The following is a 27,764-nucleotide window of genomic DNA, read 5'->3' on the forward strand; positions in this document are numbered from 1 at the left end:
AGAATTTTGGTTTTTGAATGTTTATGTAAGTTATGAGCATGAATTCTCGGACCCTCTGTGATCCTTTACAGTGGTCAATTGCTATGTTTTAATTTTCTTGCTTTTGGTCAATAAAGATGCTAACATCAGTTAGCATTACGCTTTTTGTAGGTAATTTTATTGAGCTATACGTATTGGTGGTTGTTTAGGGGACTTAACGGGCTCTCATATTCATCGCTTTTCATGGAGGTAAGTTGATTTCTTAGATCATTTCATATCATTTTTGGTGGGCTGGGTAAAAGATCAAGATGGGCTGAGTCAGGTTGGTGACCCGCTCAACCCAGTTGAGCTGTTATAATATATATTTGCATTAGAGGCATCATGCAAGCTGGTTGGATGATCTTTTTTCAAATCATTTGACCCGTTATAATTAGTTTTCCAGTTGAGGATAACCATAATGTACTGAATGTAGAAATCATATTGTTATCATTATTAAGCAAAGAAAAGTTTGATTAAGCTAAAGGCTGTTTAACTGCTATATATGCTTTTATTTTTTGTCGTTGGCGTTGTGGCCTTGCGAGCTCAGACGTTGCGTTGTCGTCTAACGCCTTATTTTGAGGCTTCGTCTCTGTCGCGGTGCCAATTATCTTTTCGGACTTCCATGTTATGTTCTAACCCCAGTTTTACTTTTGTTTTTGAAATAATACCTCGCTGACTCGCGGCCGAATGAAAGGATGGAGGTTATAATGAAAACATGTCAATTAAAACATTTATACCTTTAAACATAGAAGTTTACAAGCAACTTATAAAAATCCCACGACCCCCCCCCCCCTGTTCAAATTCATTCGTCTAGTGATCTATGTTATAATTCTCCTAAGTAGGGATGAGCAAATACCGATACCGTCCCGATCCCGAAAAATACCGATACCGAATCTTGTGTAAACTTGGTACCGATACCGATACCGAAATATGACGGTACGGTATCGGTATTTTAATGGTCAAATTCGGTATTTTGCCGATACCGAAAATGCCAAAAAGTGGATACCGATTCCGGTACCGAAAAAAATCAGGATCGAGATTTCAGGATCGGGATGGGATAATAGAATTAAAAAATATAACATATAATAGAATTAAACTATGACAATGGGTTGCCCGGGATTCGAACCCGGAACTAGTCGGATGGAGTAGATAATTTCTTTGTTAAATAAGTAAAAATCCCTCCCCAAGCCGTGCTTGCATTTTTCATTGCACACGGCTTTCCCTCTGTATACATCTAAAACTCAGTTCTTTCATTAGACAAGAAAAGACTGAATACTCAGTTGATTTAATCCTTACTACATACTACATCAACATTTCAGAATAGAAATCGATCATTTTTTTTTAGCTTTTCATTTTAGAATATTTATATATTCTATTTTTTTTACAACGTTTCATAACGAATCATTAATGATTGGCCAAATCATTGAACTAATAAGGCATAGTAGAAAACTTCAGACTGACTATCATCGCGCTTGAAGTCCACCCAAGAGAGTTCCCGCTTCACAGCCCAGCAAGTCAGAGTCAAGGTCAAGGCCAAGCAAGAGTCAATAAGTTGGTTCGATATTTAGAGCGGAGAGGGTAGAAAGGGCTAAGGGTGCTAAACAAGAAGAAGGAGTCTGAGATATTCCCTACAGGCATTCAACCCACTACGCGGTAGTTCAGGCGAAGATAATCAGTCTCAGGGGTTTCTCACATAATGAATCAAATTCGAGTTGAATCATTAGCTTTGGGTGAGGATGAGGAATCCTATGAAATAAGACTCTTGCTGTTAGCTCTGGAAAATTCTTCTTACCGCTAAGGACTTGCATTCTTTCTGCAAAAGCAATTAGACTAGACCACAAGGAAATGGATGCTGGCTTTGACACCTGCTCCTTCGTCTTACAAGAAGTGAGGCAGCGAAGCAGAAGGGAACTAAGATTAGATGGAAGAGGAATCCCAATGGCTGCACGAAAAGCAACTGTAAAAGTCGCCGCAATTGGCTCGCACAAACTTTACCGATGGTATGGACGAATCCCTCGCTTCATCTAAATGTGTAAAAGATCCTAGCCGCACTTAAAAGCCGAGTACTCTACCGTTGAGTTAGCAACCCAAATAGAAAAAAGGTATGTAGATACAATCAGAATAAAACAAAATGATTAAATCAAAGCATTAATCTACATCTACGAAATAAAAAAAGATATAAAAAATTTTTCTAATATATTTGGAACATAAAAATGACTAAATCAGATGAAAAAAGAAAAAATTTCCCGATCAAATCAAAAAAAGAAATAAATGTAAAAAATGTTGGACCATCCCCTATTTTTATGTTATCCACTTTTTCAATCAATCGGGACAGTATTTTATACCAATTGCTCATCCCTACTCCTAAGTTCTCAAAATTGCACGAAATCGAAGTTTTAGATGTGACATTACAAAGTACATTATTGTCACCTGGAACTTAATTCTAAATTAAAAATTTTGTTATGAACTCCCTTAGTACATACATATCATCATCAATAAATCTCATCAATAGCAAAGCTAAGGTAGGGTCTGAGGAGAATAAGATGTAGATCGACAGGCTTACCTCTACTCCGTAGGAATAGAGAGTTTGCTTTCAGTGAGACCCCCGACTCGATAGTAGTTTTGCGTCAAGCCTTGGACACAAGGCACATAACACTCAACAATTGGGACAAAGGCCGATTAGTGCATGCACCCTTTTTTCTTTCGGCTATCAACGTCATCACATGATACATGATTAACCATCCCCCTCTTTTAACGTTATTTTCACGAAATTAGTAAAATAACGTTAAAATTAGTGCACTTTCACTTTTGCCCCCGGAGCGTCCACCCATATATAAATTATATGTGCATACCGCAAGTAGGGCTATAGTACATACATATGTGTTTCCTAATTTTGTTATGCAACAAAAAGTTGATAGATACATGTTTGGTGTCAAATTTGATAATAGAAACACATGGAGGGTAAAATGAAACATAGTATAGTAGACGAGGGTTGTTTTGGCACAATTATGAATAATAGATTCTTAATTTAGTGGAAAACTAGCCTAAGATCCCGCGGGTTTCGCGGGTGGCTTAACACAAACATATAATATCTACTGGCATTGAAGCCTATGTAGATCATCACTTTTGTTCTAGGCCTTTCCAAGCTTAGGCTTCACGTTTGAGGGTTGAAACAGGTCCCAAACAGATAATACACGACTCTAACCGGTACAAACCCAAAACCGAACAGAGTGATCACTTCCCTCTCCAAAAATAGGTTACATATCAGCGGACCTTTAATAGATCAACGAAAGGTCATGGTTTTCATCTTTTGATTTGACATCAAGTTTATATAAACTTCTATATCTAAATTGTTATTTAAATTCATATTAGAGCATTCTCATCCAAACCACCAAAATCTGTGTGGAGGGTTTTTAAAATATAAGAAGTATAAAAAGTGGTTGTGAGTGGAGGAAAGAGAAAATGTTACTGTTCATCTGTATATTTGGGGGACACTGTTCACCCCCTATACTTTTTTAATATATATTGAAAGTGGTTGTGAGTGAAGGAGAGAGAAAATGTAATATATATTGAAAAGGAGAGAGAAAAAGTATTTGTTTTTAGTGGAAATATATTGATATAGGAGTTGTTTTTTAGTGAAATGTATGTATATTTTTAGTGGATTGGATGTGAATAGTTCATATAAAACTTTTCATCTTTTGAAGACAATGGACGCGTGGACAGATAGATCTGGAATCATTGGAGCTCTGATTTTCCAACATAGTTGGCGCCCCTTTTGACCTGTAATTAATCCAAGTCAGCATTATAATTATAATTTCTTGTGATAGGATAGCTAACAATCATTGAAGTTTCTTACAGCTTCTACAATCTATGGTGATCTCACCAGTGGTGGGTCTAGGATTCACGCCAAGCGGTAACGTTTTATAAATAAGCGGTAACGAAATCGAAAAAACGTCAAATTTTTCCAAAATTTACACTAACTTTACACTACCACCGGAACGCCAAGCGGTAGCGGGCGCTCCCCCTTGTATACATATACATCCGCCCCTGGATCTCACGCATATCAATCATTAACTCAATGCTTTGAAATTCAGTTTGTAGGCTGTTGAAGTGTTAAAATAACAAGATATCACGCATTGAATCAACACAACACCAGAAATACCCAAACCAAATGCTATTAACCCTAAAACAAACAAAGTATTCTAGTGATTACAAGACTCAAACACTCAAACTATCAATGTGATAATGTTACATAGTCTAGATCAGAATCAACACTACAACACAGATCCAGAGAGAATGACTCAATAATTGACTTCCGGAACAATCTTCTGTTTATATATGCAGTCTGGAGAGGCAGCCTTAGGCAAAGCCCATATCAAGACTTCTGAAGCCCATATCAGTAGCCCACAACAAGTCCACGGCTACAAGCAAGCCCAATTGGTCCTTAGCCCAGTCCAGCCTCCAATGCCATAAGCCCATCAACATGAAACAAATGTTGTAAAATATAAAACAAAAGAAATGTATCGAACTTGTATTAATTTGTATTTAACCCCCCCCCCCCCCCCCCACATACACACACACACACATTTCTCAAAAAACATGATGCTGAGAAACATGTAAACCTTTAGTAAACAACTCTGATGTTTGATCATTAGTGTGAATGTCTAAAGTGTTTATTACTCCTAATTTTTTTACCCTTAGAAAAAAAAACAAAAACAAATCAATCTGCAAAAGCCTCTCAACAGAATCATCTTTACCAAGAATGTTTGGTGTCGGATGGCAGGAAGCTCCATATGACACTCACGTTAGCGGGGTGGCGTAGTAAAAAAACACGGAGTGAAAGATGCTTGAAAGTGGCGTTTTTTTTTTTTTTTAATATTAATCAACCAATCAAAACTATCCAAATACCACCCACCAATGAGAAGCAGCCAAGTCCTCTAGCTCAATGCTCTCCACGCCTGTGAGATTCTCACCGCCCCCATCACCACGCTACCACCATGCCAAGGCACGGGGTGGTGGGCCGATATGGTGGAGCCTTCCACGTCATCACAATGCCACCCACTTCGTGTGGTCTAAACAACAACCCTTTTGCGACAGACTGTTTTAAATATCTCAACATTTTGTCACAAACAATTAAGTTATACACATACCATTCGAAACCCCAAGTATAAAGAATATTTACAGTTATATCATGTATCAAGTGGGTCGACGCATTATTAATATATTTTAATTATTTACCTGTCATCAATCGATGAATACGGTTTTAAATAAAAGGTTTTTAAAAAATTATTTTCCCTTCATTATCTTGAAAATAATATACACGTCAACAGCCTAATGCAGGCCACGCGTCTACTTTCTTACACGTGTCACTCCCATTATGCGTCATGTTACCCCCGACACGCCGCTTTCTTTTTTTATCCAAAATCCCATCATATATATAAATGCTATCTTCTTCTTCATATCTTCTTAACACCAAAATCGTAGATAAAATGGAGTCACAGTTGCAGCAAACTCATGGCGCTCATGGCCGGCACTACGATCAGGACCCACTCACCGGTAAGTAATCATTAACTGACTGTATGTTCTTTATTTAACTGATGTTTAAGAACTAAGATTGACATTGTGTGTTTTGAAGGTCATGATCACAATGAAGATGAACATCACGGGGAGAAGAAATCCGTGATGAAGAAGGTGAAAGAAAAGGCTAAGAAAATAAAGAACACGATCACGAAGCATGGGCATGGTCACCATCACCATGATGAGGAAGAGGATGACGATGATGACGAAGAAGCGGTTGAGGACCCTGAAGTCCATGGTGCACCCAGTATGTCTTCTTCTTGTCTTATATCTTACTTCATTACTTGACTCAAGATTTTTTTTTCTTTCACTGCCCTTTTTTTGGTGTTCGGATGTTTGTTAACTTAACATCCAAACCCTTGGTTTGGGTTGGGTTGGTTTGGTTCGGTTTGGTTCGGATGAGGTCAGATAAATAGCGATAGTTTGTCATTAATTGCAACCGGTAAAACTAAGAGTTTGATATAGAGGAATAGAGAGTGAAATGAAATGAATCATTCTGATGAAAAAAAAAAAAAAAAAACATGTTTGGTTATACGTGGTAATGGAATGGAGCATTTTATAGGATTGTAACTCCTTTCAAGTATGATAATTTTCATTCCTTGGTAAGGAGTTTTTTTTTTTTTTTTCCTTCGAGGGATGGAAAAAAATATATTACTAGTTATTGTTATTGTTAATAAGGTATTGTCATTTTTAATGCAATTGTGTTTCCTTACTTCGCCTCTTTTTGTCTATAATTGTACAAAGTAATGATTCATTCTATTCACATATCAATAACCAAACATCACAAAGGAATGGAATGATCTATTTCATTCAGTTGTCCATTTCATTATCCCGTTCATTCCATTCTCTTATTCATTTCATTACCCCATACCAAACAGACCCTACCCTAAGAGTTAAAATGAGGTTTGTTTAGGTAATTTTAATCACCAAAAGGTAAATCACTCTTTAGTAACCATTTACGCTTTGTTCCCGAGTTCACTTTTCGAGGGAAAAGAAAAGAAAGTAAAAGGAAGAAAGTGAAGCAAAGAAAAACTGAAAATTTAGTCTTATTTTCCTTGCATTTCTTTTATTTTCCTTCCTTAAATGAAACTCGGAAGCACAACATTTTTTATCTTCCTTTCTTTTTCCTCCTTAAATGAAACTATGAAACACAAAATATTTTTAATTAATTTCTTTCTGTTTTCCTTTATTTCCTTCCATTAGTGAACTCTGGAACACAGTGTTAGAAAGAACAACTTTAGCCCTTAACTGAACTTTGCTACTTATTTATTTATTTATTTGTTTAGTAAAATGTCATTTTCGTCCCCGAGGTTTGACCATTTTTGCGACTTTCATCCAAATAGTTTAAAATCATGTCATTTTCATCCCTGAAACCAAATTTCGAGTGACGAAAGTCGTAATAAATTGCACTCAAGGATGAAAATGGCAATAAAACGCATATTAAAATGCATAAAAAAAGTCATTTGAATGGAATAGTCGAAGGGTGATTTTGACATTTAACTTTCTTTGCACTTCATTTTTTTCAAATGCAACATATAGAGATTGGTCTTTTTTGACCTTTAATAACCATTTAGAAAGAACAGCTTATGCCCTTAATCGAATTCTCTCTCATTTTTATTTTTAATTACATGTAAAAAAACCGACCTTCAAAAATCTCAAGTCAAAAATAATAAAAAATAATAATAATAATATATATATATATATATATATATATATACACTCGCATGTATCAGTACCCTGTATAGTATGTCCATTTAGACCACTGTAGTGAGATTTTTTGGCAGTTTTTCCCAAACCCCACCCCCCCCCTACACGGCATCTTTTTTTCAAAATTTTTGTCCCAAACGTATTTTTCCACGCCTTCCTTCAATTTTTTTTTTTGCCCAATGACGCACACCTTCCCAGTCTTTAGCCAATAGCATTTTTATGGGTTTTATTTTTATTTTTTATTTAATTCTATTATAACATAATGCCCCACAAGATTTCAAGCCTCACTACCCTCCTTTTCACATAATGCCCCACAATGTCACATTGCTGACTGGACCACCACATATCGCAAAAACCCCAAGGGTGGGGGCACTATTTGTGTCTTGCCAAAAGCATAATATTGATTTATTTTTTATTTTTTTTTTTAATTGCAGTGTATGATTCGGCAAGGGTTGGGCAGGGTGGTCTATATGCAAATATGGCACAACCAATGGAAAGGCCACCCGTGTTGGCGGAGGACCGGTACACACACCCGGTGACTAGCCATGGTGAGCCACAACACATTTCTACTAGTCACAATCAAACACATGGCCAAGAGGTAAATAAAGAAAAATGGAGGGGTAAAATTGGACAATCAGTTGGGATGGAGGAGGAACCGTTTGCACCTAACCCCGGTGCACCTAACCCCGGTGTCACTGATCATACATATGGTATAATTTGTTAGAGCAAAATGTACAATTTGAATATTTGACTTTTGACTTGTGACAATTTGACTTGTGAGCGGTTGCGTTTGGCAGGAACGAGACATGTACCCGAGCCTGCTTTTAATCGCGGTGAAGGTCATGATGTGAACAAGGGAGGGTTGAGGGGTATTGTTGGGAAAACGACGAGGATGGTCCCGGATCCTAGTGCGCCAAAAGATTCGTTAAGTTATGGTTCGGATCCTTCGAATTATGGGACTAAAGTGGATAACCCAATGCGTACAGGTACAATGCGTGAAGTGTAAACCACTTCATTACCAACACCTCCTTAAGCCATTAAGTCATTTTTTTCTTGTTTTTAGCTTCCAATAAAACGCCACATCATCGGGCCCATCCCGATTTTTGGAGTCTAATTCTTGGGGTGGGCCCATTTTACTCTATAGGGAAAAATGTGTGATCAAAAATAAAAAGATAGTGTTGTGACGTATTTGGATTGTAACGATGTTACAATGCGACATTTTTTTAGTGTTTTTAGTTTATTATCGAGTGGGTATTGAGTTTTTTTTTATAAGAAGTGTTTTTTTTCTGATGTGACAGTTGACTGGCACGTTTTTTAGTTGACTAGGCATGTTTTTTTAGCGTCTTTTGGCTCTAATTAATGTGAATTGGCTTATAACTTATATATATTTAATTTAATAAATATATTTAATTTAATAATATGTACATATTTCACAGGTGGGAAAGAAGCAGAACTCTCGCACCTTGAACATTCATTCGACAAAATGGGCATTGAATCCGAACCCAAAACCTTAGATTCCAACCACCCTGAAAATCTACCACGTGACACCCTCACCGGAAACCCGTCAGGCCAGAGTAGCACCTACGCCAATAAAATATCATCCTCCGCTTCAGCCATAGCTGATAAAGCCGCAGACGTCATTGCCTCCAAACTCGGTTACTCAGACCAAAACCAAACTACCAAATCGCACGAATCCGTCAACACCCAAGGCTCGGCAACAGATTATGCACACATGATTACGGACAAGGTTACAGGGACGTTGGCACCCGTTTACGAGAAAGTGGTGGATGCAGGAAGCTCGGTGATATCGAAAGTGCAAGGAAGCGTGTCCGGAACCGGAACCGGAACCGGGCAGCCGCAAGTACACCGAGGTTCGGGAACTTCGTCAACGATGGAGAAAGAGAATGTGAATGTGACGGATAAGGGGGTGTCGGTTAAGGAGCATCTAGTGGAGACACTAAAACCAGGGGAAGAAGATAAGGCGTTGTCGGATGTGATAACGCACGCTCTCCATCGAGGAAAGCAGGAAGAGTCCGGGAAGAAAGCGGGCGAGGATCATAGACCGATGGGAGTAGTGACGGAATCGGTGGAAGTTCGACGTCGGTTGGGGACTGATCAGCGTAAAGAACAACATCATGATGATCCGGGCAATGTGGTTGCGGATAAAAATATGAGCGAGCGGTTGGCAGACGCGGTGGGTTCCTTTTTTGGTGGGAAAGGGGATGCACCACAAAGAAGTACCGGAACTTCATATGGTAAGTCGTGTTTTATACTTTTATAGTTGCGGGTCAAGTTATTCTACAAAGGCTTCTAATTGTAAGATGTGTAAGAAGGATTTATAAAGTGACAAGTGTCTAATAACTTAAAACTAAACCCACTACATCACCACCAAAAACCTAAACACCCACCCCACCCCACCACCACCCAAAAACCCAACCCCCGCCAAAAAAAAAAAAACTATACCTCACAAAAAAAACCCCAAAAAACCTAAACCCCCAACCCCCAAAAAACCTAAAAAAAACCTAACCCCACCCCCCCACCCACCCCCCCCCCCCCCCCCCTTCCCTCACCCCCCAAAAACCTAAAAAAAAATCTAAAAAAACCTAAACACCCACCCCCACCCCCCAAAAAAAAACCTAAAAAAAACCTAACCCCCCCCCCCCACCCAAAAACCTAAACCCCCACCCCCCACCCCCTCGGCAAAAAAAAAAAAAAAAAAAAAGGGTTTAGGTTTTTGGTGGTGGTGAATGTTTAAGGTTTTTTTTTTTTTTTTGTAGTGGGTTTTTTTTTGTGTAGTGGGTTTTTTTAGGTTATTGGACACTTGTCACTCTATAAATTCTTCTTACACTTCTTACAATTAGGATCCTTTGTATTTGATCCTAATCCTTATAGTTGCTTTTTAAAGTGAAAGTATTGTGTTTAAACATTTATGGTTTGATGCAGTGACAGATGAAGGTTTGTCGAGTACTCCGACTGGGGGTAAGAAATAGACGAAGAGAACGACGAGTGAAGTGAAGTGTAATGGTACTGTAACAATAACTTATGTATGTTTGTTTTTTTGAATTACAACAAAACTAAAACCAAGCGGTTAGATTAAATTGCGCGTGATTTTACAATGTCGAGGCTCATTTCGCTAGGATCTGTCGCTTGCAACTCGACCTGAATACCATCCAATTCTCGCTTGAATCGGTCTTTGGAACTCGCATATACCATCTTCATTCTCACTTTTGATGTGTCTGGACACCTGAAATCAATCATTAATCTGTTTTATTGCATCACTAGACATATGAAACTTAAAATGGTTTTATGGGTACTACCATGTAATGAAGAAAATCTTGCTTTTTTGAACGTTTTCATCGGTTGTGAAGTCGAAGTCAAAGACGGCATAGCGACATTCATTGACGGGAAGAGAGTTTGTGAAATCGTCGTAGGTTTCGTTGGGACCGCCGATCTTGTCGATGGTCACTTGTTGGTCCTCGATCTTGAAGGTGACAAATCGGTAGTTTCGTTTGGCTTTTAACTCCTGGAACCGCAGCTTGCAATCATCATGAACAGCCATTCCAGACGCGGCATTCGCCTAATCCACAAATCGTCCACAAATCGTCCACAAATCAATCCATAATAAAACACATGGCAATGCATCCCAATTTATGTAAGTGGATCTTGATGATCATAGATGAAATGAATAAGAACATGATTATGAAGAGAAACATACCATGGTTGGTTGGTGGTAAATATCAGGAATCCAAAAGGAAGAAGAGATGGGAACAGAGAATGGAGAAAATCCTTCAAATCTGGGAAACAATCAAACTTTTACTCAAGAAATTTCGGTGAAATTAAGGTTAGAAATTGTCTTCAGCCTTTCACCATTCAATGACCAACAAATATTTGGATTTTTTTTTACTAACGGCTAAACTTCTATATAAATATAGAAACCGGGCCAGTAAGAAAGTAAGAAACTGGAACCCCGAAAGTTATAAAATTATGTCACGCAAATTAAAGTCACACCATCTATCCCGATTGAGGTTTACATATTTGGACCTATTAGATCTGTATTTTTTTTATTTTATGATAGTTTTATGGTGTGATGATTTTATGTTTGCAAAAGTAATATCCCTATATAAACTATCCTTGCAAAAGTGGTGTGTTTTTCAATTAATATTGTGGGTGGGATTTTAGAGTGAACACTAGTGTATTTGCGAACTGAGTGAACAAATCCTGGCCATTGATCTACACATGTGTATGGCCAGGATCTCATCATCAAATCGTAAAATACACTAGTGTATTTTAATATCAAATCCTGACCATCGATCTACACACGTGTATGGCCAGGATTAGTTCACTCAGTTCGCAAGCTACACTAGTGTTCACTCTTGAACATAATCCTATTGTAACATGTAAGAAGATAACCTTAAAAGGGTGCCGCGCTAGAGTCCCTCAGGCAAAGGTTTGAATCCAGCTTCCATTGATTTTTTGTGTTTTAACCCCCATGAAGGGGTCACCTACCCAACGAAAGTTGTGTTTTACATGTTCTCATCGGTCATCTGCAGTATTGGTGGATCCTGGGAGTTTATTTGGTTTGATTAAAAAAAAATGTTTAGTATGCTTGAACCTATATTATAAAGTTATAAACAACTAAAAATTATAATCTAATAATCCATCATTAAACCTAAAATCACAAAATGTAACAAGATGGTGCAGAAATTAACCATTTATAAACTCTTGATCTTAATATTCATTTTACAAACTCTTGAACACATAAATACCCAAACCTAAAAGAGTTCAAAATTGCATCCCAAACAGGACGGAACGTTTAATCCTTAACCGACAAAGTTAACCACTTTGGTCCCTTGTTTCTTCTTTGATTTTACATTCGGTTCGTTAGAAGCAGTATCAGCTTTCACCACAGACTTATTCTTCTCTTTACCATCATCTATCATTGTGAAATCGTCTTCAAGATCATCACCGCTCGAAAATTTAGTCACCTGCCCTCTCGCCATACTTTCTATTCTAGATGCTAAGATCCACAAAAACAAACACACGTGTTAGTTGCAATAAACATCGCAAACAATGGACTATACTAGTAGGGCTGTAAACGAACCGAACGTTCAGCGAACAGTTCGTGAACCGTTCGGCGGGAAGTTCATTTATGTTCGTTCGTTTAATAAACGAACGAACATGAACAAGAAATTTCGTTTGATTAGTTAAATGAACGAACATGAACAGAGGTCTCGTTCGTTCAGTTGTGTTCGTGAACGTTCGGTAAGGAGTTCGTGAACGTGTTCGTGAACGTGTGCAGGAACATTCATTCATTTGCGTTCGTCTATGTTCATATGTTTGTGTTTTAATTAAAGATTTTTGTACTTTCATATATTTTATCTATACTTTTTATATTATTAAACTTTTATTTATTTTATTACCCTAACAATTAAATTAGGAAACCCTATTTCCTTTGTTTATGCATTATTTCCCTTTCATTTCTTATTATTTAAAACGACGAATACGATCGACCTCCGTTCCACAATAAGGGTCCATCCACCTTTATCCTTCGTCACGTTCGCCAAATTTATTTGTGTTCGTGAACCGTTCGCGAACACACTCATTTCCGTAATGAACGAACACAAACATAAAATTTCGTTCGATAAGCGTTCATGAACCGTTCGTGAACACATTTATTTCCTTAACGAACGAACACGAACAAGACCTTGTTTGTGTTCGTTCGGTTCGTTTACAGCCCTAGACTATAGCAAACACTTTGTAAGGAATTCTTACGTCTATTGTTACCCTCATTGGACATGCTAGAACCTCTAGCGCTTTTGTTTGGACAATCTTTCGCCAAATGCGTTACACCACTACATATTTTGCAACAACCACCCTGAAAAACAAAATTTTCATAGATCTATTAGATCACAAACCCGAAAAAAACAAAGATGATAAACACACTTCAAGTACCTTAGGATAAATTCCATGCGCATTTTTAGGGCAATCCTTACTTATATGTCCTTCTTGTTTACAAACAAAGCAAGTTGCATATTTTGTTCCTCCTGCATCATTAAATATGTTTATCAAAATATCATAAACAGATTTAACTACCTCAACATTCATAAGGCCAGGCGGGGCGGTCCGTGATGGACGCCAGGCCACGAGTTATAAAATCACGAACACCACCGCCCATTGAATTTTAACGCGTTATTTTTTCAACGCGTACAAAATATCACACGTGATTTTCAAAAAGGTGAACGTTGGAAACGACCGTTGGGGTTAATTTTTGAGCGTTTGGGGTATATTTTTGAGCGTTTGGGATTATTTTTTAACCCTTTTTTTTATAAAACCCAACCTATTCAATACAAAAAATCAACAAGCTCTCCAACCATTCTCACACTCAATACAAAAAGAACAACAAACTCTCCAACTCAATCTAAATAATTTTACAAGAAACATGGAAGGTTTAAGCAAGAGAGGTGGGGGTTCGAAAAAAAGAGGTTCGGGTACGAAGAAAAATCTCGTAAGACCCAAGGTTCGAGCGAATCTTGTCAAGCAAAGGAAAGGAAGCGGTGGCGGAGTCGATCTCCAGAATCGAAGACGAGAAAATGACGCAATACAAGAAGGCCGAACACTAGTTGGGAGAGGCCACCCGTTTAGTTTTTTTTTCCAATGTTTAGTTGTTTTTTTATTTTGCTATGTAATTTATTTTTTAATTTTAATGAAATTTATAATTTAGTGTTTTATTGTTAATTTCTAATTTTAAAATAAAAATTATAAAATTTGGGAGTGATAGAATTCTATCACTAGTGACCACCCCCATTACATTTCTATCACTAGTGATAGAATATTGGGTGATGACATGGCATGAGTTGATTGGATATTAGGGGTGATAGAATTCTATCACTAGTGACCACTCCCCCCCCCCCTCCCCTAAGACTCTGTTTTGTGGGCTAACGCCCCTCTCCAACTTATCCTTTAAGACTTTAACGCCCCTAAACACCGTGCCGTAATACTTAAAAGAGAGGGGGTGATTTTCTTTTATTTAAAAATTAGTTAAACCGCGACGTTATAGTTAAAGGGTGGGTTAGTTAAAGCCCATTGTCTATCTGGCAGTGACATGGCTTGGCGTTTGCCGCTATGTTAAACCACAACGCATGGTCTAATAGACTATTACGACTTAAATTCATAATGGTTGGTTTAAAGACACACCCATAAACCCTAATTATGCATAATTATTACAAATATTAAAAGAGAGGAAATCAATCGAAACAACATTGGATGAGCAAGTTACCATCTTGAAGAGGCTGGAGGCATGAAGCAAGAGAATGCCCAAATTCTCCACAATTATAACATAACTTCTTGTCAATGTTCTCCTCATTCTTGTCCGGGCAATTCTTGAGACTGTGACCGCGCTGCCTGCATAACAAACATATCTGCAAACACAACATTAACAACTATAAGTTCCCAAAATGTCATAAGTTATCGACAACCCCATATCAAAGAATGCAATGAACAACCATAAAAAGCATCCATTCACTCGTAATTGAGAAAAAGATTGTTACAATCAGCATAACCCAAGCAAAAGTTTGTAACTTTAAGTCTTTCTAGAAAAGGAAAATTGCATTTTTCGTCCTTTGGCAAAATTTCAGGAGTTGTCCTTTAACTAACGAAATAACAGCTGATAGGGCTGCAAACGAACCGAACGAACACAAACAAGACCTTGTTCGTGTTCGTTTGTTAAGAAATATAAGTGTTCACGAACTGTTCATGAACGTTTAACGAACGAGATTTTATGTTCGTGTTCGTTTGTTAAGGAAATGAACTTGTTCGTGTTTGTTTGCTAATTTTAGGCAACAAATGAGATAAACAACGTTATTGAACACAAACTAATGTTCATGAACACAAGTGGAAACAAACGAACACAAACAAGCGTTCATAAACATAATATATAATACAATAACACTTATTAAATATCATATTTGTCAGAATTTTGAAGTATTTAAATAAAATATAAAAACTAAAAACACTACTTAACTATCGAACACAATCAAACATAAATGAACATGTTACCGAACGTTCGCGAACATAAACGAACAGACACAATCTTTGTTCATGTTTGTTCATTTAACTAAACGAACGAAGTTTTTTGTTCGTGTTCGTTTGTTTACTAAGCTAACAAACACAAACGAATTTCCCGCCAAAGAGTTTACGAACTGTTAGCCAAACGTTTGGTTCGTTTGCAGTCCTAACAGCTGATGTCCTTTATGTTCTAATTTCTTTACATGCGGTGTCCTTTATGTTTTAATTTCTTTACAATAGATGTCATTTATTTTAGTAATATTTTTAGGAAGAAAGGGCACCTCCCGTAAAGAAAATAGAACATAAATGACACCCACTGTAATTTTGTTAGTTAAAGGACAACGGTTGCAATTTTGCTGAAACTTAAAAGAAAGTAAATTGCAATTTTCCCTTCTAGAAATCTTGGAAGCATTTGGATGTGGGTTTTGAGAAAAAGATTGTTACAATCAGCATAACCCAACAAAAAGATTGCAACTTTAAGTCTTTTATACTAAGCAGTTAATGCGGTAAAATATCGGATATCGGTCAAGGACCGATATTTGAGATATCGGTTATCATGGTGGGATATCGACGGGATATCGGTAATTTTAATATCATGCTAAATTTATATATATAGCAATTTAACGATAACAATTGTAACAAGTAAGAACTGACTAAGACTTAAAACACTAACATTTAATAGTAACAACTAACAATTGAGACTTAAAACACTAATAGCAGCAATAAGAAGAAAAACGAACGGTAGAAATAAGAAGAATGGTACTGATATCAGGAAAATCGGTGATTTATCGATCAAATATCGGTCCTATATCGGTCAAATATCAGACAATATCGCTGATATTACCGATACCGATATTCTGACCAATATTTTGTACCGCTATCTCGGCAGAGGACCGATAACCGATATATCACTGATATATCGGTTGATATATCGGGATATTAACTACATAGCTTTTATAAAATCTTAGGAGCAATTGGATGTGGGTTTTAAAAATGATTACAATGTTTAAGGTATATAGTTTTTAACCGTCCAACAAAGCCCAGCCACCCAACCCATAGGCAAATAGCCACACATTCCCGCGATGGCGGACATAGCTGGCGGCCGTCACCAATTTTAGAGGAAACCCACCATCCGAAGGCCCGCTATGGTAAAATGCCACTGCCCGACCCATAGGAAAAGGCCACGCACCCCTGCCATGGCAGACATCAATGGTGACCCAGCCCGTCACTAATTACAACGGAAACCCACTACCCAAAGGCCCACTATGGTCAAACCGCTGACCTTCCCTAAATTACGTCACCGGGTACCGCTAGAGCACTACACTTTGGTATATAGTAACAATATAGTAACAGGTAAACAGTTCATACTACTAGCTCATAAAGCTCAAATTTTCAAAACCCATAAGCAATTAACAAACTTGAATTAAAATAAAATGCAGAATAAATAATAAACAAATAAAACCTTGTGTTTTTCCCATTGGGCTTTTTCTGGGCAATTTTTGGCAATATGATTATCAGCTTTACAAATAAAACAGGTATCACCGGGTCTCATTCCGGGTATTCTAAGCGGGTGTTTTTTGCTACTGGATCTTTTGGGTTTACTCGGGTCATTGGGATCCGATTTCTTGCGCTTGAACTTGCTATTCTTTTTCTTCTTCTTATTCGGGTCCTTTGGGGCTGTTGGCTCGGGTTTGACGAAGAGTTCCGGGTGCTCTTGCTTGAATTTTTTGCGAGCTAATTTCTGCCGTTTGCACACCATTTTTCGTACGGAAAAGAAAGGACGGTGAAGTTGAAGGAAGGAAGGAAGGAGGCGAAGAGAAAACCCTGCAGAGAAAGAGGGTTCAGATATGTTGGGAGAAAAAAAGGCCTGTTTTTTACGAAGCCCGTAATTAAATGAAGCCCTAGTGCTGAATAAAAAACGGTTGGGCCAGAAACCGACCCGGTAAGAAAACCGATTTCAGTGCAGCCCAACCAGGCGGTTTGGTACAGGTTTGGGAGTTTTGTGTTGAGAAGCGGTTTGAGCCCGACTAAACAACTGATAAAAACCGGCTTTGAACCCAATCTAAATCGGTTTGGGTGAGTTGAGGTTTTCAACCCTAAAACTAGGTCTTAACCCGGGCCGGTTTGATACCAAACTAAAAAAACTGAGACGGTTTATAAACTGAACAGGTTTGGGCCCATACTGACTTTTGTACACCTCTAAGTTCATCGAGTTTTGTAAAGGGAAACACTAGATCATATATATCTATAGGTATCAGGTATATCCGTTAGTTTGTTAAAATATACGTGCTAGGACTTCCACATATATTTTTTTCTAATAGTTTTAAATTTTATATAATTTGACATTTTTATCAAATATAACATATTAGAATATGATAAATTTCATACACATCATCCTCATCGTAAAATGTATAAAATATCTAAAAATATGTAAATTTCATGATGATATAAATCCCAAAAATATAAGTTCGTATTTCTTAACATACAAAATAAAAATATATCATCAAATACATATTCAGAAACGTTCATAGTTCATAGTTCACCTAATAAAGCTACTAAAATGAAGTATTATGTTTCGAATATATGGTTTCAGTAATCGGGTCGAGTATCACCTAATATCGTACCTGTACCCAAACTCACGAAATATTTTTATCAATCTAAAAATGCCTCTCAAATCCGTGTCGTGTTTTTTTTTTTTGTCATCCCTACTAGATGTTCTTAGTATTTAGATCTTTAGAGTCACCAACACATGAGAGTTTGAGCTAGATAAAATTTACTAGATTTGTTAAAACATCTTGCAGTGTATGTAGTTAGCTTTAGGCTAGGTGGTGTGTTCTCATGTCCCCTGCCACCTCACCCATTTTGGCGCCCCTACACAACCCCGTCTCCGCCAAAGGGGGCGCTATCCTTGACCTCCGCCAAAGCCATAGTGGGCGTGAAGAGGATGGGGCCCTTGCTTGAACCAGTCATATTTGAGTTTTTCTTTTCTTTTTTTAATATAGTTAAGAGGGCTTTATATACGGTGTTATTCCACACCGTGTAAGTTAACAATCAAACATTTTGCTTATGTGTCGCTTACATGACGTTTACGTAACGTGATAAAGCCCCAAGGGGCGTGAGACCACACCACCTAGCCTTTGTGTGAAGGTGCATCTTTGATCATCTTTAGCATTTCTGATTATTAGTCAGAACTTGACTGTTCTCGAAGAATCAAAACAATAAAAGTAATAAATCTTTTAAGAGTTAGAAATATGATTAATGTATTCCTTTATCAGGAAACAGAGCCCATTACATAAGGCCCAAGTGCCGCTTAAAAGGAAAAAGAAGTAAACTTTTATTGAGTATATATGTATTTATAACATGAACGTATACCAACCAAACGACTACATTCAAGTGTTTTGGGAGCTCAAACCATACTATATGAAGAAGAAAAAAGTGGCAGTACTTTTTCTAAAGTAACATCATCTTGCGTATAATCCATTATACGCCTTTATTTCTGTATATGTGATCCTCTTTTGAGTATAACTATATCAAATACTTTGGCTAATCAGCCTACTCTAGCAAGAAGTCACACTAAAAGGGACCGGTGGGAGATGGGGCCATGGCCGGGGAAACGTCAACCATAAGTTTTGCAGGCACGGTTGGTCCAGGCGCAACATTGCCAGAGCTCCTGATCTCACTCATCCCTCTTCTTTTGTTATCTCCATCAGTTTGGCATAGGCTCGGCAAATATACACCTTTTCATGTAACAAGTAAAGTATAAATTTGGTTAAGTACAATCAAACATATAGTTTATAATAGGCAAATTGGAAAATAATAATCCCATCTTTCTGAAATTGGCCGATAATAATCACAAGTCAGTTATTAGCCAATAATAATCTGACCTCGTCCAATTTTTTTGTAAAAATGGTCCGCCGTTAAAATAGCTTAACGGAGTTAAGTTTTTTACCGAATTACAAACCGATGTTTTAGGGCTTTTGATCAGAACGAGGATACGAGTCGATTGATGTAAAACTTAACTCCGTTAAGCTTATTTTAACGGAGGTCTATTTTACAAAAAAATTGGATGAGGTCGGATTATTATTGGCTAATAACTGACTTAGGATTATTATTGGCTAATAACTGACTTGGGATTATTATCAGCCAATTTCAGAAAGATGGGATTATTATTTTTCAATTTGCCTTTAGAATACGAGAATAGTTATTTTGCATAAAAAAAAAAAGACCAATTTACCTTCACCCACAGCAAGATTAAAATATAGATCAACAATGTTGGGGCAACCAGTGTAACATTGAGTTGAGCAAAGTTTTTGCATGAAGTTGGAGTCGAGAAGGGAGTCAGAAGAGATCCCAAGAACATTACGGTCAAGCCCACATGCCTTTAGGCAACGGTCACTTTCGATCCAGTTTGTGACTTGATCAGTATCAATTTGTGAGGTAGTGCAAACAAACACCTCTTTCCCACTCCTTCGGACATTTTTCTCAAGCACACATCGTTTCCCACTTGATGAAACCGCAAATGCACATGAATCCTTGTTCAAGTTTTCACACACGATGTTACCTACATACGTTTAAAAACAACATTTTGTTTATATACAAAATAAGACTTGAAAAAGATATGCCAAAGTTACCTAGTGTGGCTTCAACCGAGAAGGCGAAAATAAGAGCACAAACCAAAAGAGACTTAAGGAAATAGAACGAATTCATTGTTGATAAGAACACAAATAGCTAGTTAGAAAAATGTAATATTGTGTTCTTTATAATAAGAATACTCTAGTGAAGTGAAGGCAGTTGAGTTGAGTTTGGTGTTTAAATGGTACCTATTTATAATACTAAGGCTTACCTTTGGCTTCCACCATTCATGGCGTATTCTTACTTTGACTTCTTTGTGGCCTGTGGAATTTCTTTGATCAAAGACTTTTAGTTAGCTTTGATTTTTCCGTCAATTGAATGCAAAACAAAGAAAAAAAAACAAGCATTGCGCATTTGATATTTAAAAATTCGTTCAATACAATGTTAAAATGGGACTTTGCTATAGGAATTTTTTGAGGTGACAAATGTGTAGAGTCAGTTGGTTAGGATCTGACCGATTTGAGATTGATAAACCTAAACATGATCAACAAGTAAACTCTCACAAGATGGAAACCATTTAACTTATTTTTTTTTTTTCGAACGGGGGCATTTTTAGAAAGGAATAAAAATGAAATAAGGGGCCAATAAGAAGCTGGATACGTGAAACAAAACAAAAAATTACATAATCACGTCTCTCACATTAAAGTCACATTTAACTTATGGATGACTTTATATAAAATTGTCCCACAAATTAAAAGAAATTTTCCGTTAAAAAAATAGGTTGTCAGGTGGAAATTATGATATTTTTTATTTTCTTCTTTTAATTAAGTTTTTGAACGAGTCAACATTCGAATAAATTATTTACATTTTACGATCTTAGCTTAATATAACTCGTCTAGGGTAAGCGTGTTTATGGCCCAAACATTTTTTAACCCGATCCGAAAGCTTATTACATTCCTAATTTACACTAAATTTAATCTTACATTGGCTGATGATTTTATTAATGGGTAAAAGAGTAATATAATATATTATTTGTTTGAAATTAATTGAGTAATATCAATATTAGTTGCTAGATACAGTAATAAAATAAATTTGTGAGAATTTAATGATCATCCAATTTTTTTTTTTTTTACCATTCTAGTTTTATTAATGTGAATTATAAATTAAAATGATCATCCAATTTTTTTATTTTTTTATTTTACCTTTCTAGTTTTATTAATGTGAATTATAAATTAAAGCTAAATTGTTCTACAAAAATAATGTCGACTACCTACTAGGTTGCTAAATATAAATATTATATTAACTGTAAAACTCCTTCAAAGAAAGATCACTTCTCATAGAAAATTAACTAAATTGAAGGAGTCATGTCTTATGGAATTGTCCACACTTTAGTCCATTTCGTCTTCTATTGGTTTATACCAAACGCTACTTATACTCCATCTAGAAGTATCCCAAAATTAAATTAAAACTTGCTGGGTCAAATTCATTGATCACTTGGTTTTACAAAAATCATTACTTTTATCTCAAAATTAATTTATTCGTTTCTCTTATTTCACATCTTCGTAATCATAGTAAATTGTTATTAATAGTTGAGAAAAATTACATAGTCTTGCCAATTCTTGATCAGCATATGTTTTTGTGTCCTAAATTAGTCATGTTGTAATCAAATAACTATGAAAATATACAACATAATTATTTTTTTTATTTAACTGATGTGGTTTTATTTAAATGTACAATTAAAAAAGTCTATATAAAACTTTGTTGTAATCATATTAAACTTTGACAACAAGTCTCCCAACTCAATTGACGGGTTACCAATTCTACTCGACTTGCATTGTGAACACATTGAATGTGAGTGTGATCACCAACCAACATTTGGTTAAATGTGGAAGCATTAAGCAAGTGATGGTCAGTATCGGTGTTATTCGGTTGGTCTAGTGCTATCCAAAAAGCTCGCGGCTCGAAGCTTGCTCGGATTTAGCTCGGAAAAAGCTCGCTTGATATGGCTCGGTTTGAAAGTGAGCCGAGCTCGGCTCGGCTCGTGACGAGCCAAATTGGTTCGGTTTGGCTCGCTTGGTAGCTCGGCTTAGCTTAGCTTGAATTATTTTACTTATAATATATTTTATTTTTATATACATATAATACATTACAAAAAAAGTGATTATTATGTACATGTTAGTCTTGTAGTTTGATATCTATGACATATTTAAAGGTTGATTGTCGTGCTAATGAACAAATACTGTATTTACTTGAAATACAAAACTTATTTTGCGTTGTTGAACGTGATTTTGGTTTGTAGTGTATTAGGTTGAACTTATTTTGAATATGTTCTTTCGAAGTATTGAAAATTTTATAGAATAATGAATTCTGAGAGCTATGTATTAATTTTTATTTTTAAAACCAAGGTGAACCAAGTCGAGCCGAGTCAGCTCGGTTTAAAACCAAGCCGAGCCCGAGCTTAGATTTTCAGTTCGGTTTTAAATCCGAGCCGAGCCAGCTCGGTTTATAATCGAGCCGAGCCTGAGCTTGCCATAGCTCGGCTCGGCTTGGCTAATGAACAACCCTAGGTTGGTTCTTTGACTTCTTTCGTTGATCATATGGTGCATACAAGTTGAATGTTCAAATCCCATAGTAGATTAAAAGAAATTAGCCATTAAAAAAAAAGTTAAAGAGTGTTCACTTTAATAATAAAACTATATTGAAAGTGTTAATTAAACTTAAATTCGAATTTTCTTCTCTATGTTATGAGTTGGAATATGCTAGATCATGGTGTTAAGAATAATCATCTTTAATAACATTTGTCTCATTACCATGTTAGACTGCGGGGTATGGTGGGGCTTGGGTTGGGCGTAGATTGGGGCAATTGCTAACACGTGGATGTTAACCCAAACCCAAGTTTTAATGGGGTATGGTGGGGCTTGGGTTGGGCCGGCGTGGCCTAGCCACATCACCATTTTTTTAATATATATTTAAATTAATTAAAAACATAAAAAAACATATTTTTTTAAATACATAAACAAACATAATAACTATTAAAATAAAAAACAATCATTCTTCGTCGTCTTCGTCGGTTTCGAACCCAGGAATCGTTAAAACATGTTCCACCAAATCAGATCGAAGGTTGTGATGTATATCCCTTGACTTGATCCAAAATTCATTAACCGCTTTATCTTGGTCTGTTACGTTACCTGGTTGGGAATCATCGTCATCATAGTGGGTAACGACCGCTCTACCTTCGTCCTCCAAAATCATGTTGTGAAGAATGATACATGTGTACATCACGTTTCCAATCTGATCCTTGTCAAATAGTCGACAAGGCATTTGTAATATTCGCCATCTTTTCTTCAAAACACCGAATGCTCGCTCGACGTCTTTACGTGCAGCCATCTGTACCCTGTTAAACTTTAATCTCTTTGGATCTGTCGTACCGTGTTTTGTGAATAATTTTACAAAAACCCCCTACTCTGGGTAAATCCCATCAACTAGGTAGTACCCACGTAGTAAATCCTAATTGCCCGGTTACATCGGGTTTTTGTTGAAAATAAACATACTTCTCCTCAAGATCTCTAGATATCCTTAAAAATAAGTTTCTACTCATACGAAAACGACGCCTAAACATTTTTTCATCATACTTAGGTTCAGCTGAGAAGTAATCGCTTACCAACAAATCGTTAGCGGTAACCCGTTCGCGAGCGATGTACCTTCTTCTGCGTTTAGGTTGTTGACTCTCTTCCTCCTCCTCTTCGTTTTCAATGATAACTTTCACCACCGTCGCGATCGTTTGTAGTAATATTTCCGCCCCATCGTCAGATGATGATGACGATTCAGTATAACTTGAAGAACTCATGGCGAGATTGTGTTTTATGTGTTTGATTTTGTGTGAGAAAAATGATAAATATTGTAAAGTATTTATAAAAGAAGAATTTTTTTTTTAAATAGACCAACGGCTAGCCTGGTTTGGCCATTCACAACCCGTCATGTCAGCTTGGCCAGACCGCCCCACGCCCGGCTTGAAACCCATGCCCCAAGGGCCACGTCGAAACCCATGCCCACCCAGGGTGGTGGCTTGGGCGTTTTCCCCTACCCACGCGGCACGCCCAAACTCCCGCCCCATACCCCGCAGTCTTAATTCTTGTTCAAATTACCATTTATCTAAACTAATTAAATCTATATGGTAGATGACATTAAACTTTCTTTGTTCAGCTGGATAAAAATAGTGCCGAAGTTCGAAGTATGCCATTCTTAGATACTTAGATTGGAGTCGTTTTCCGCTTTCTTTATAATTTTACGTCTTGTTTTAACTTTGCTAGCTTCTTGCTTGTCTTTGCTCTCTTTTTTAGTAATATCGCTAATTAATTAATATAAATGTAAGTGTATAAATTTACGAAATTTGTATAAAAGAATATAAATGATAATCGAACACCATACACGACTATCACACATGATAATTTTTTTCTCCAAAATGTTAGGCAAACGTATTATCTACAAAAACAAATAATACTATTTTAGTTAGAGGACAAACGAAATTAGGCCATCAAAAAGTATGTTTTTGGTTTCTCATTTCTTTGCCGTCATCAGCGGGGCAAAGGCACATAATTGTTAGGTCTCCTGCCACAATCTACGGTGTAATCGATAATTATTAGACTATCTGTAGTGGTTTAGTGAATGATACCTCCATCTTTGGGCGTTTTCTGACATGTGGTAGTTCAGTCAGTAAGGGGACATTATTAGGTGTTTTTACAAAAGAGGCGTAGTAGAATAATGCCCAACGAATCATTACCCAATTATTATTTTCTTGTTTTTTTAAATTTAAAATTAATTGTATATGACATAGAATAACCTCATTGGCCAAACAAATTGAAGATCAACGTGTTTCAAATCACGCTGGAGGGAGGTTTATTGCGAAATAACGCCGAAAAAGGTCGGCGGGTGTGGTGATCAGGCGTGTTTGGAGGGAGAAAACGCTCACTACGTTTGGTCTAAGCTTATTACTTGACTATTTCTTACTTTTCGTTTTTTTTATATAAATTTTTCATAGCTAATATCATTTTAACCTATCACTTTTATTGATTTTTCACTTTTATTGATTTGAAGTTACATTACATTTGTAGAGACAAATACCATATCATTAAATCATTAAGTTAAAACAATAAGATAATAAACAGCCTCACTTTTAGCATGTATTATTATTATTATTATTATTATTATTATTATTATTATTATTATTATTATTATTATTATTATTATTATTATTATTATTATTACTAAACGCATATTAGCATCAAGGCTAGTATTGTTACGACTTTATATAATAAAATTTTAACGGCATATGTCATGTTGTATAATAGAGCATATCAACGACATGTCAACAAGTCACTTTGTATAATAAAAATATTAATGACATAAATTTAGAATGTTACCAATTGTTATATGCCATATGTCTAGATAACATACGCTTAGTTATAGCCATGTATTTGGAAAGATCAAAATGTTTACAGAACTACTTTTAAAACATGTTAATGATCCTTCATGATTAGCCAACCAATCATTGATGTTTAACTATGTGTGGTTTGCTGATATTAGGCCGGTGTTATATTTTAAGAAAATCAGGAAATGAATATCTTTAATATTGTTATACGTTAGTAAATATATTGCATTGAACTATAGCTTTATAGCAATTAGCCATGCGAAACAGGTTCATGTATCTACTATATGTTAAGTGTATATTAAAAATATTATGAAACGTACAAATATCATATACTTTTTAAGTAAAAAATAAGTAGATTTGTGAATTGTGATAAATAGATAAATGACACAAATTATTGATATGTTTATACTTTATACAATCAAGTTATTGATATGTAAACATAAAGTATACACCTGAATTTTTTTCTTATATTTTATGGTTACAACTTACATCTTTACAAGGATATAAGAAAAACTTTTATACGCAAGTGATTCTTGTAGGAAGGCCCAATCAGTTGATGTGCAATTCTTACTGGGCTGGTCTTGACACTAATAAATCACATAAATGAAAGCTATTATAATATTTTTCCAGAGGTGACGTTTGGATTGAATATTTAATCATATACTACAACCAAGGTTGTAAGATTAATGAATTGGAATTTTATATGTAATTTTCAATTTTATATGTATATACACAGATTTTTTATGTATTTTTTAAGTAGACATGTTTTAACACCTTATTCGATCCATATTTTTAAGTAGCTAGGATTAATTGCTAGAATTCACAGGTTTTGGTCAAGAATCTGACCTAAATTTGGCCAGAATCGCTAGACACCGATTTTTGGCTAATTAGGACTGGACTTGACCATGTTGACTGCCTACTGATTAATTGACCGATTATATAAAAATTACTCGGTGAACTTAGGATTTTTACAACCATGACTACAACTGCTTAACATCATTTAATCATCTACTACAACTACTTGACATCTTACAAACAAATACCCTCTAGATTCAGTTTACATCATACATTTTTCATGGAATATCAATCTTAGTTCCTATCAGTATTTTCATGGAACGATACATGCTTGAAATGGGCCGGTGGTTTTTGTGGTCAACCCGAGTTGAAGCACAAAATATTTTAAGATGTAAGATTTAGAGTAGAAACATATGATATATCAAGATGTTGGTGATATATTTCAAGATCTTTAAACTAAATATTAATCTAACAACTTATTTATATAGAAAATATCTTAAAAGGTTTTCTCAGGTTTGAGGCTTTAACTTTTAAGTCCTTCCATATACATGGGAGAGCCCTTGCTAACTATTCAAAGATGCCAAGATGATGTTAGTCCATTTCTAGGTATATAAACCAACTACTCACCCAATTCCTTTAATCTATTTCTTTCTCTCAAAAAGTTTTTTTTTTTTTTTCATTATTTCGTTAGTTTTTTATGCTTCTTAAAATTCTTTTATTTTGAAATATAAGGAATATAACAATATAGTTCATAGTTGTACTAAACTTCCAATTATTACAATATACTTAAATTTTATGTAATACTTAAACATTTTTAAATTGATTTATGTAATACAATATACATTGTTTAAGGTAGAAATCTGAATCAAGACTCATGAGTTCAAATGGTGTCAATATGGAAGTTCTTGAAGCATATTTTATCAATATATATATATATATACACACTATATTATAATGCATATATATATAACACAGATAGGTCATTTATCATAATTTAAATAATTTAGTTAATTGCAACTTTTTAGAAGAAATGATAGAACTCTTCAAAATATATTGTTGACTGTTAAACTAATTTATTTCATGATTTTTAAACGGTCATATTTTTTTCATACCTTAATATGTTTCTTAAACTACACCATAAAAACAAACATTTAATTCTCTTTAATTTGAGTATGCTATAGCTATAGTTTGTTTATTCAAAACAAAATAAAAAGTTACGTGATTACAAGTGTTTGTGTTTCCCAAAGTATTATGCAAACACCCCTCTAGTAGCGTGTGTATAGAGAGAGAGAGACCTGTGAATCAAGTTGAAGTAGAGAGAGAGAAAACAAAGGATGGATCCGTGCAGGCATGCAGCGCCATGGAGGAAACTTCCGAAGAGATAGCACGATCCAAATTATCAAGTGCTTCCATTCCATGATGATAAATAAAAGAGTTGATCATCAAATATCTAATAATATGGATCAATGCGATCCCTTTGGAAGCTTCCACCTGCTGCAACAAATTCAAATATTCTAAAGGTTTTTTTTTCTTCCAATTTGGTTGTATGGTATGCATCAAGGATTGTTGATTTGTTGGATAGATATAGGATGTGGTGTGTGTG

At 35.9% G+C, this 27,764-nt stretch overlaps 4 protein-coding genes across 5 annotated transcripts; 1 reads left to right on the forward strand and 3 right to left on the reverse strand.

The window, feature by feature from the left end:
• The first annotated feature begins 5,478 nt into the window (after positions 1-5,478).
• On the forward strand, positions 5,479-10,400 carry LOC110869281 (low-temperature-induced 65 kDa protein). Its single transcript, XM_022118578.2, has 6 exons — positions 5,479-5,574; positions 5,654-5,842; positions 7,737-8,012; positions 8,100-8,288; positions 8,739-9,557; positions 10,246-10,400. The coding sequence occupies exons 1-6, from the start codon at positions 5,508-5,510 to the stop codon at positions 10,290-10,292; spliced, it is 1,587 nt and encodes a 528-aa protein (XP_021974270.1). The 5' UTR covers positions 5,479-5,507; the 3' UTR covers positions 10,293-10,400.
• Positions 10,331-10,938, reverse strand: LOC118479306 (actin-depolymerizing factor 12-like). The gene is made up of 2 exons (XM_022118581.2): positions 10,620-10,938; positions 10,331-10,546 (listed from the first exon to the last, which is right to left on the reverse strand). Exons 1-2 carry the CDS (start codon positions 10,859-10,861, stop codon positions 10,396-10,398), a joined length of 393 nt encoding a protein of 130 aa, XP_021974273.2. The 5' UTR covers positions 10,862-10,938; the 3' UTR covers positions 10,331-10,395.
• A 1,057-nt stretch (positions 10,939-11,995) lies between these two features.
• LOC110869282 (uncharacterized protein C683.02c) lies at positions 11,996-17,214 on the reverse strand. Its single transcript, XM_022118580.2, has 5 exons — positions 16,829-17,214; positions 14,579-14,720; positions 13,255-13,346; positions 13,075-13,177; positions 11,996-12,319 (listed from the first exon to the last, which is right to left on the reverse strand). Exons 1-5 carry the CDS (start codon positions 17,123-17,125, stop codon positions 12,123-12,125), a joined length of 831 nt encoding a protein of 276 aa, XP_021974272.1. The 5' UTR covers positions 17,126-17,214; the 3' UTR covers positions 11,996-12,122.
• Positions 17,215-18,676: 1,462 nt separating this feature from the next.
• On the reverse strand, positions 18,677-20,347 carry LOC110869280. 2 transcript variants are annotated; one of them, XM_022118577.2, is made up of 3 exons: positions 20,210-20,347; positions 19,601-19,927; positions 18,677-19,103 (listed from the first exon to the last, which is right to left on the reverse strand). In XM_022118577.2, exons 1-3 carry the CDS (start codon positions 20,223-20,225, stop codon positions 18,940-18,942), a joined length of 507 nt encoding a protein of 168 aa, XP_021974269.1. In that variant the 5' UTR covers positions 20,226-20,347; the 3' UTR covers positions 18,677-18,939. The 2 variants fall into 2 exon arrangements, with proteins under 2 accessions (XP_021974269.1, XP_021974268.1); XM_022118576.2 differs by lacking the exon at positions 20,210-20,347 and adding an exon at positions 19,998-20,159.
• Between the last annotated feature and the right edge of the window lie 7,417 nt (positions 20,348-27,764).

The sequence above is a fragment of the Helianthus annuus genome, chromosome 7 (genome assembly GCF_002127325.2).
Source record: "Helianthus annuus cultivar XRQ/B chromosome 7, HanXRQr2.0-SUNRISE, whole genome shotgun sequence".
Taxonomy (NCBI): domain Eukaryota; kingdom Viridiplantae; phylum Streptophyta; class Magnoliopsida; order Asterales; family Asteraceae; genus Helianthus; species Helianthus annuus.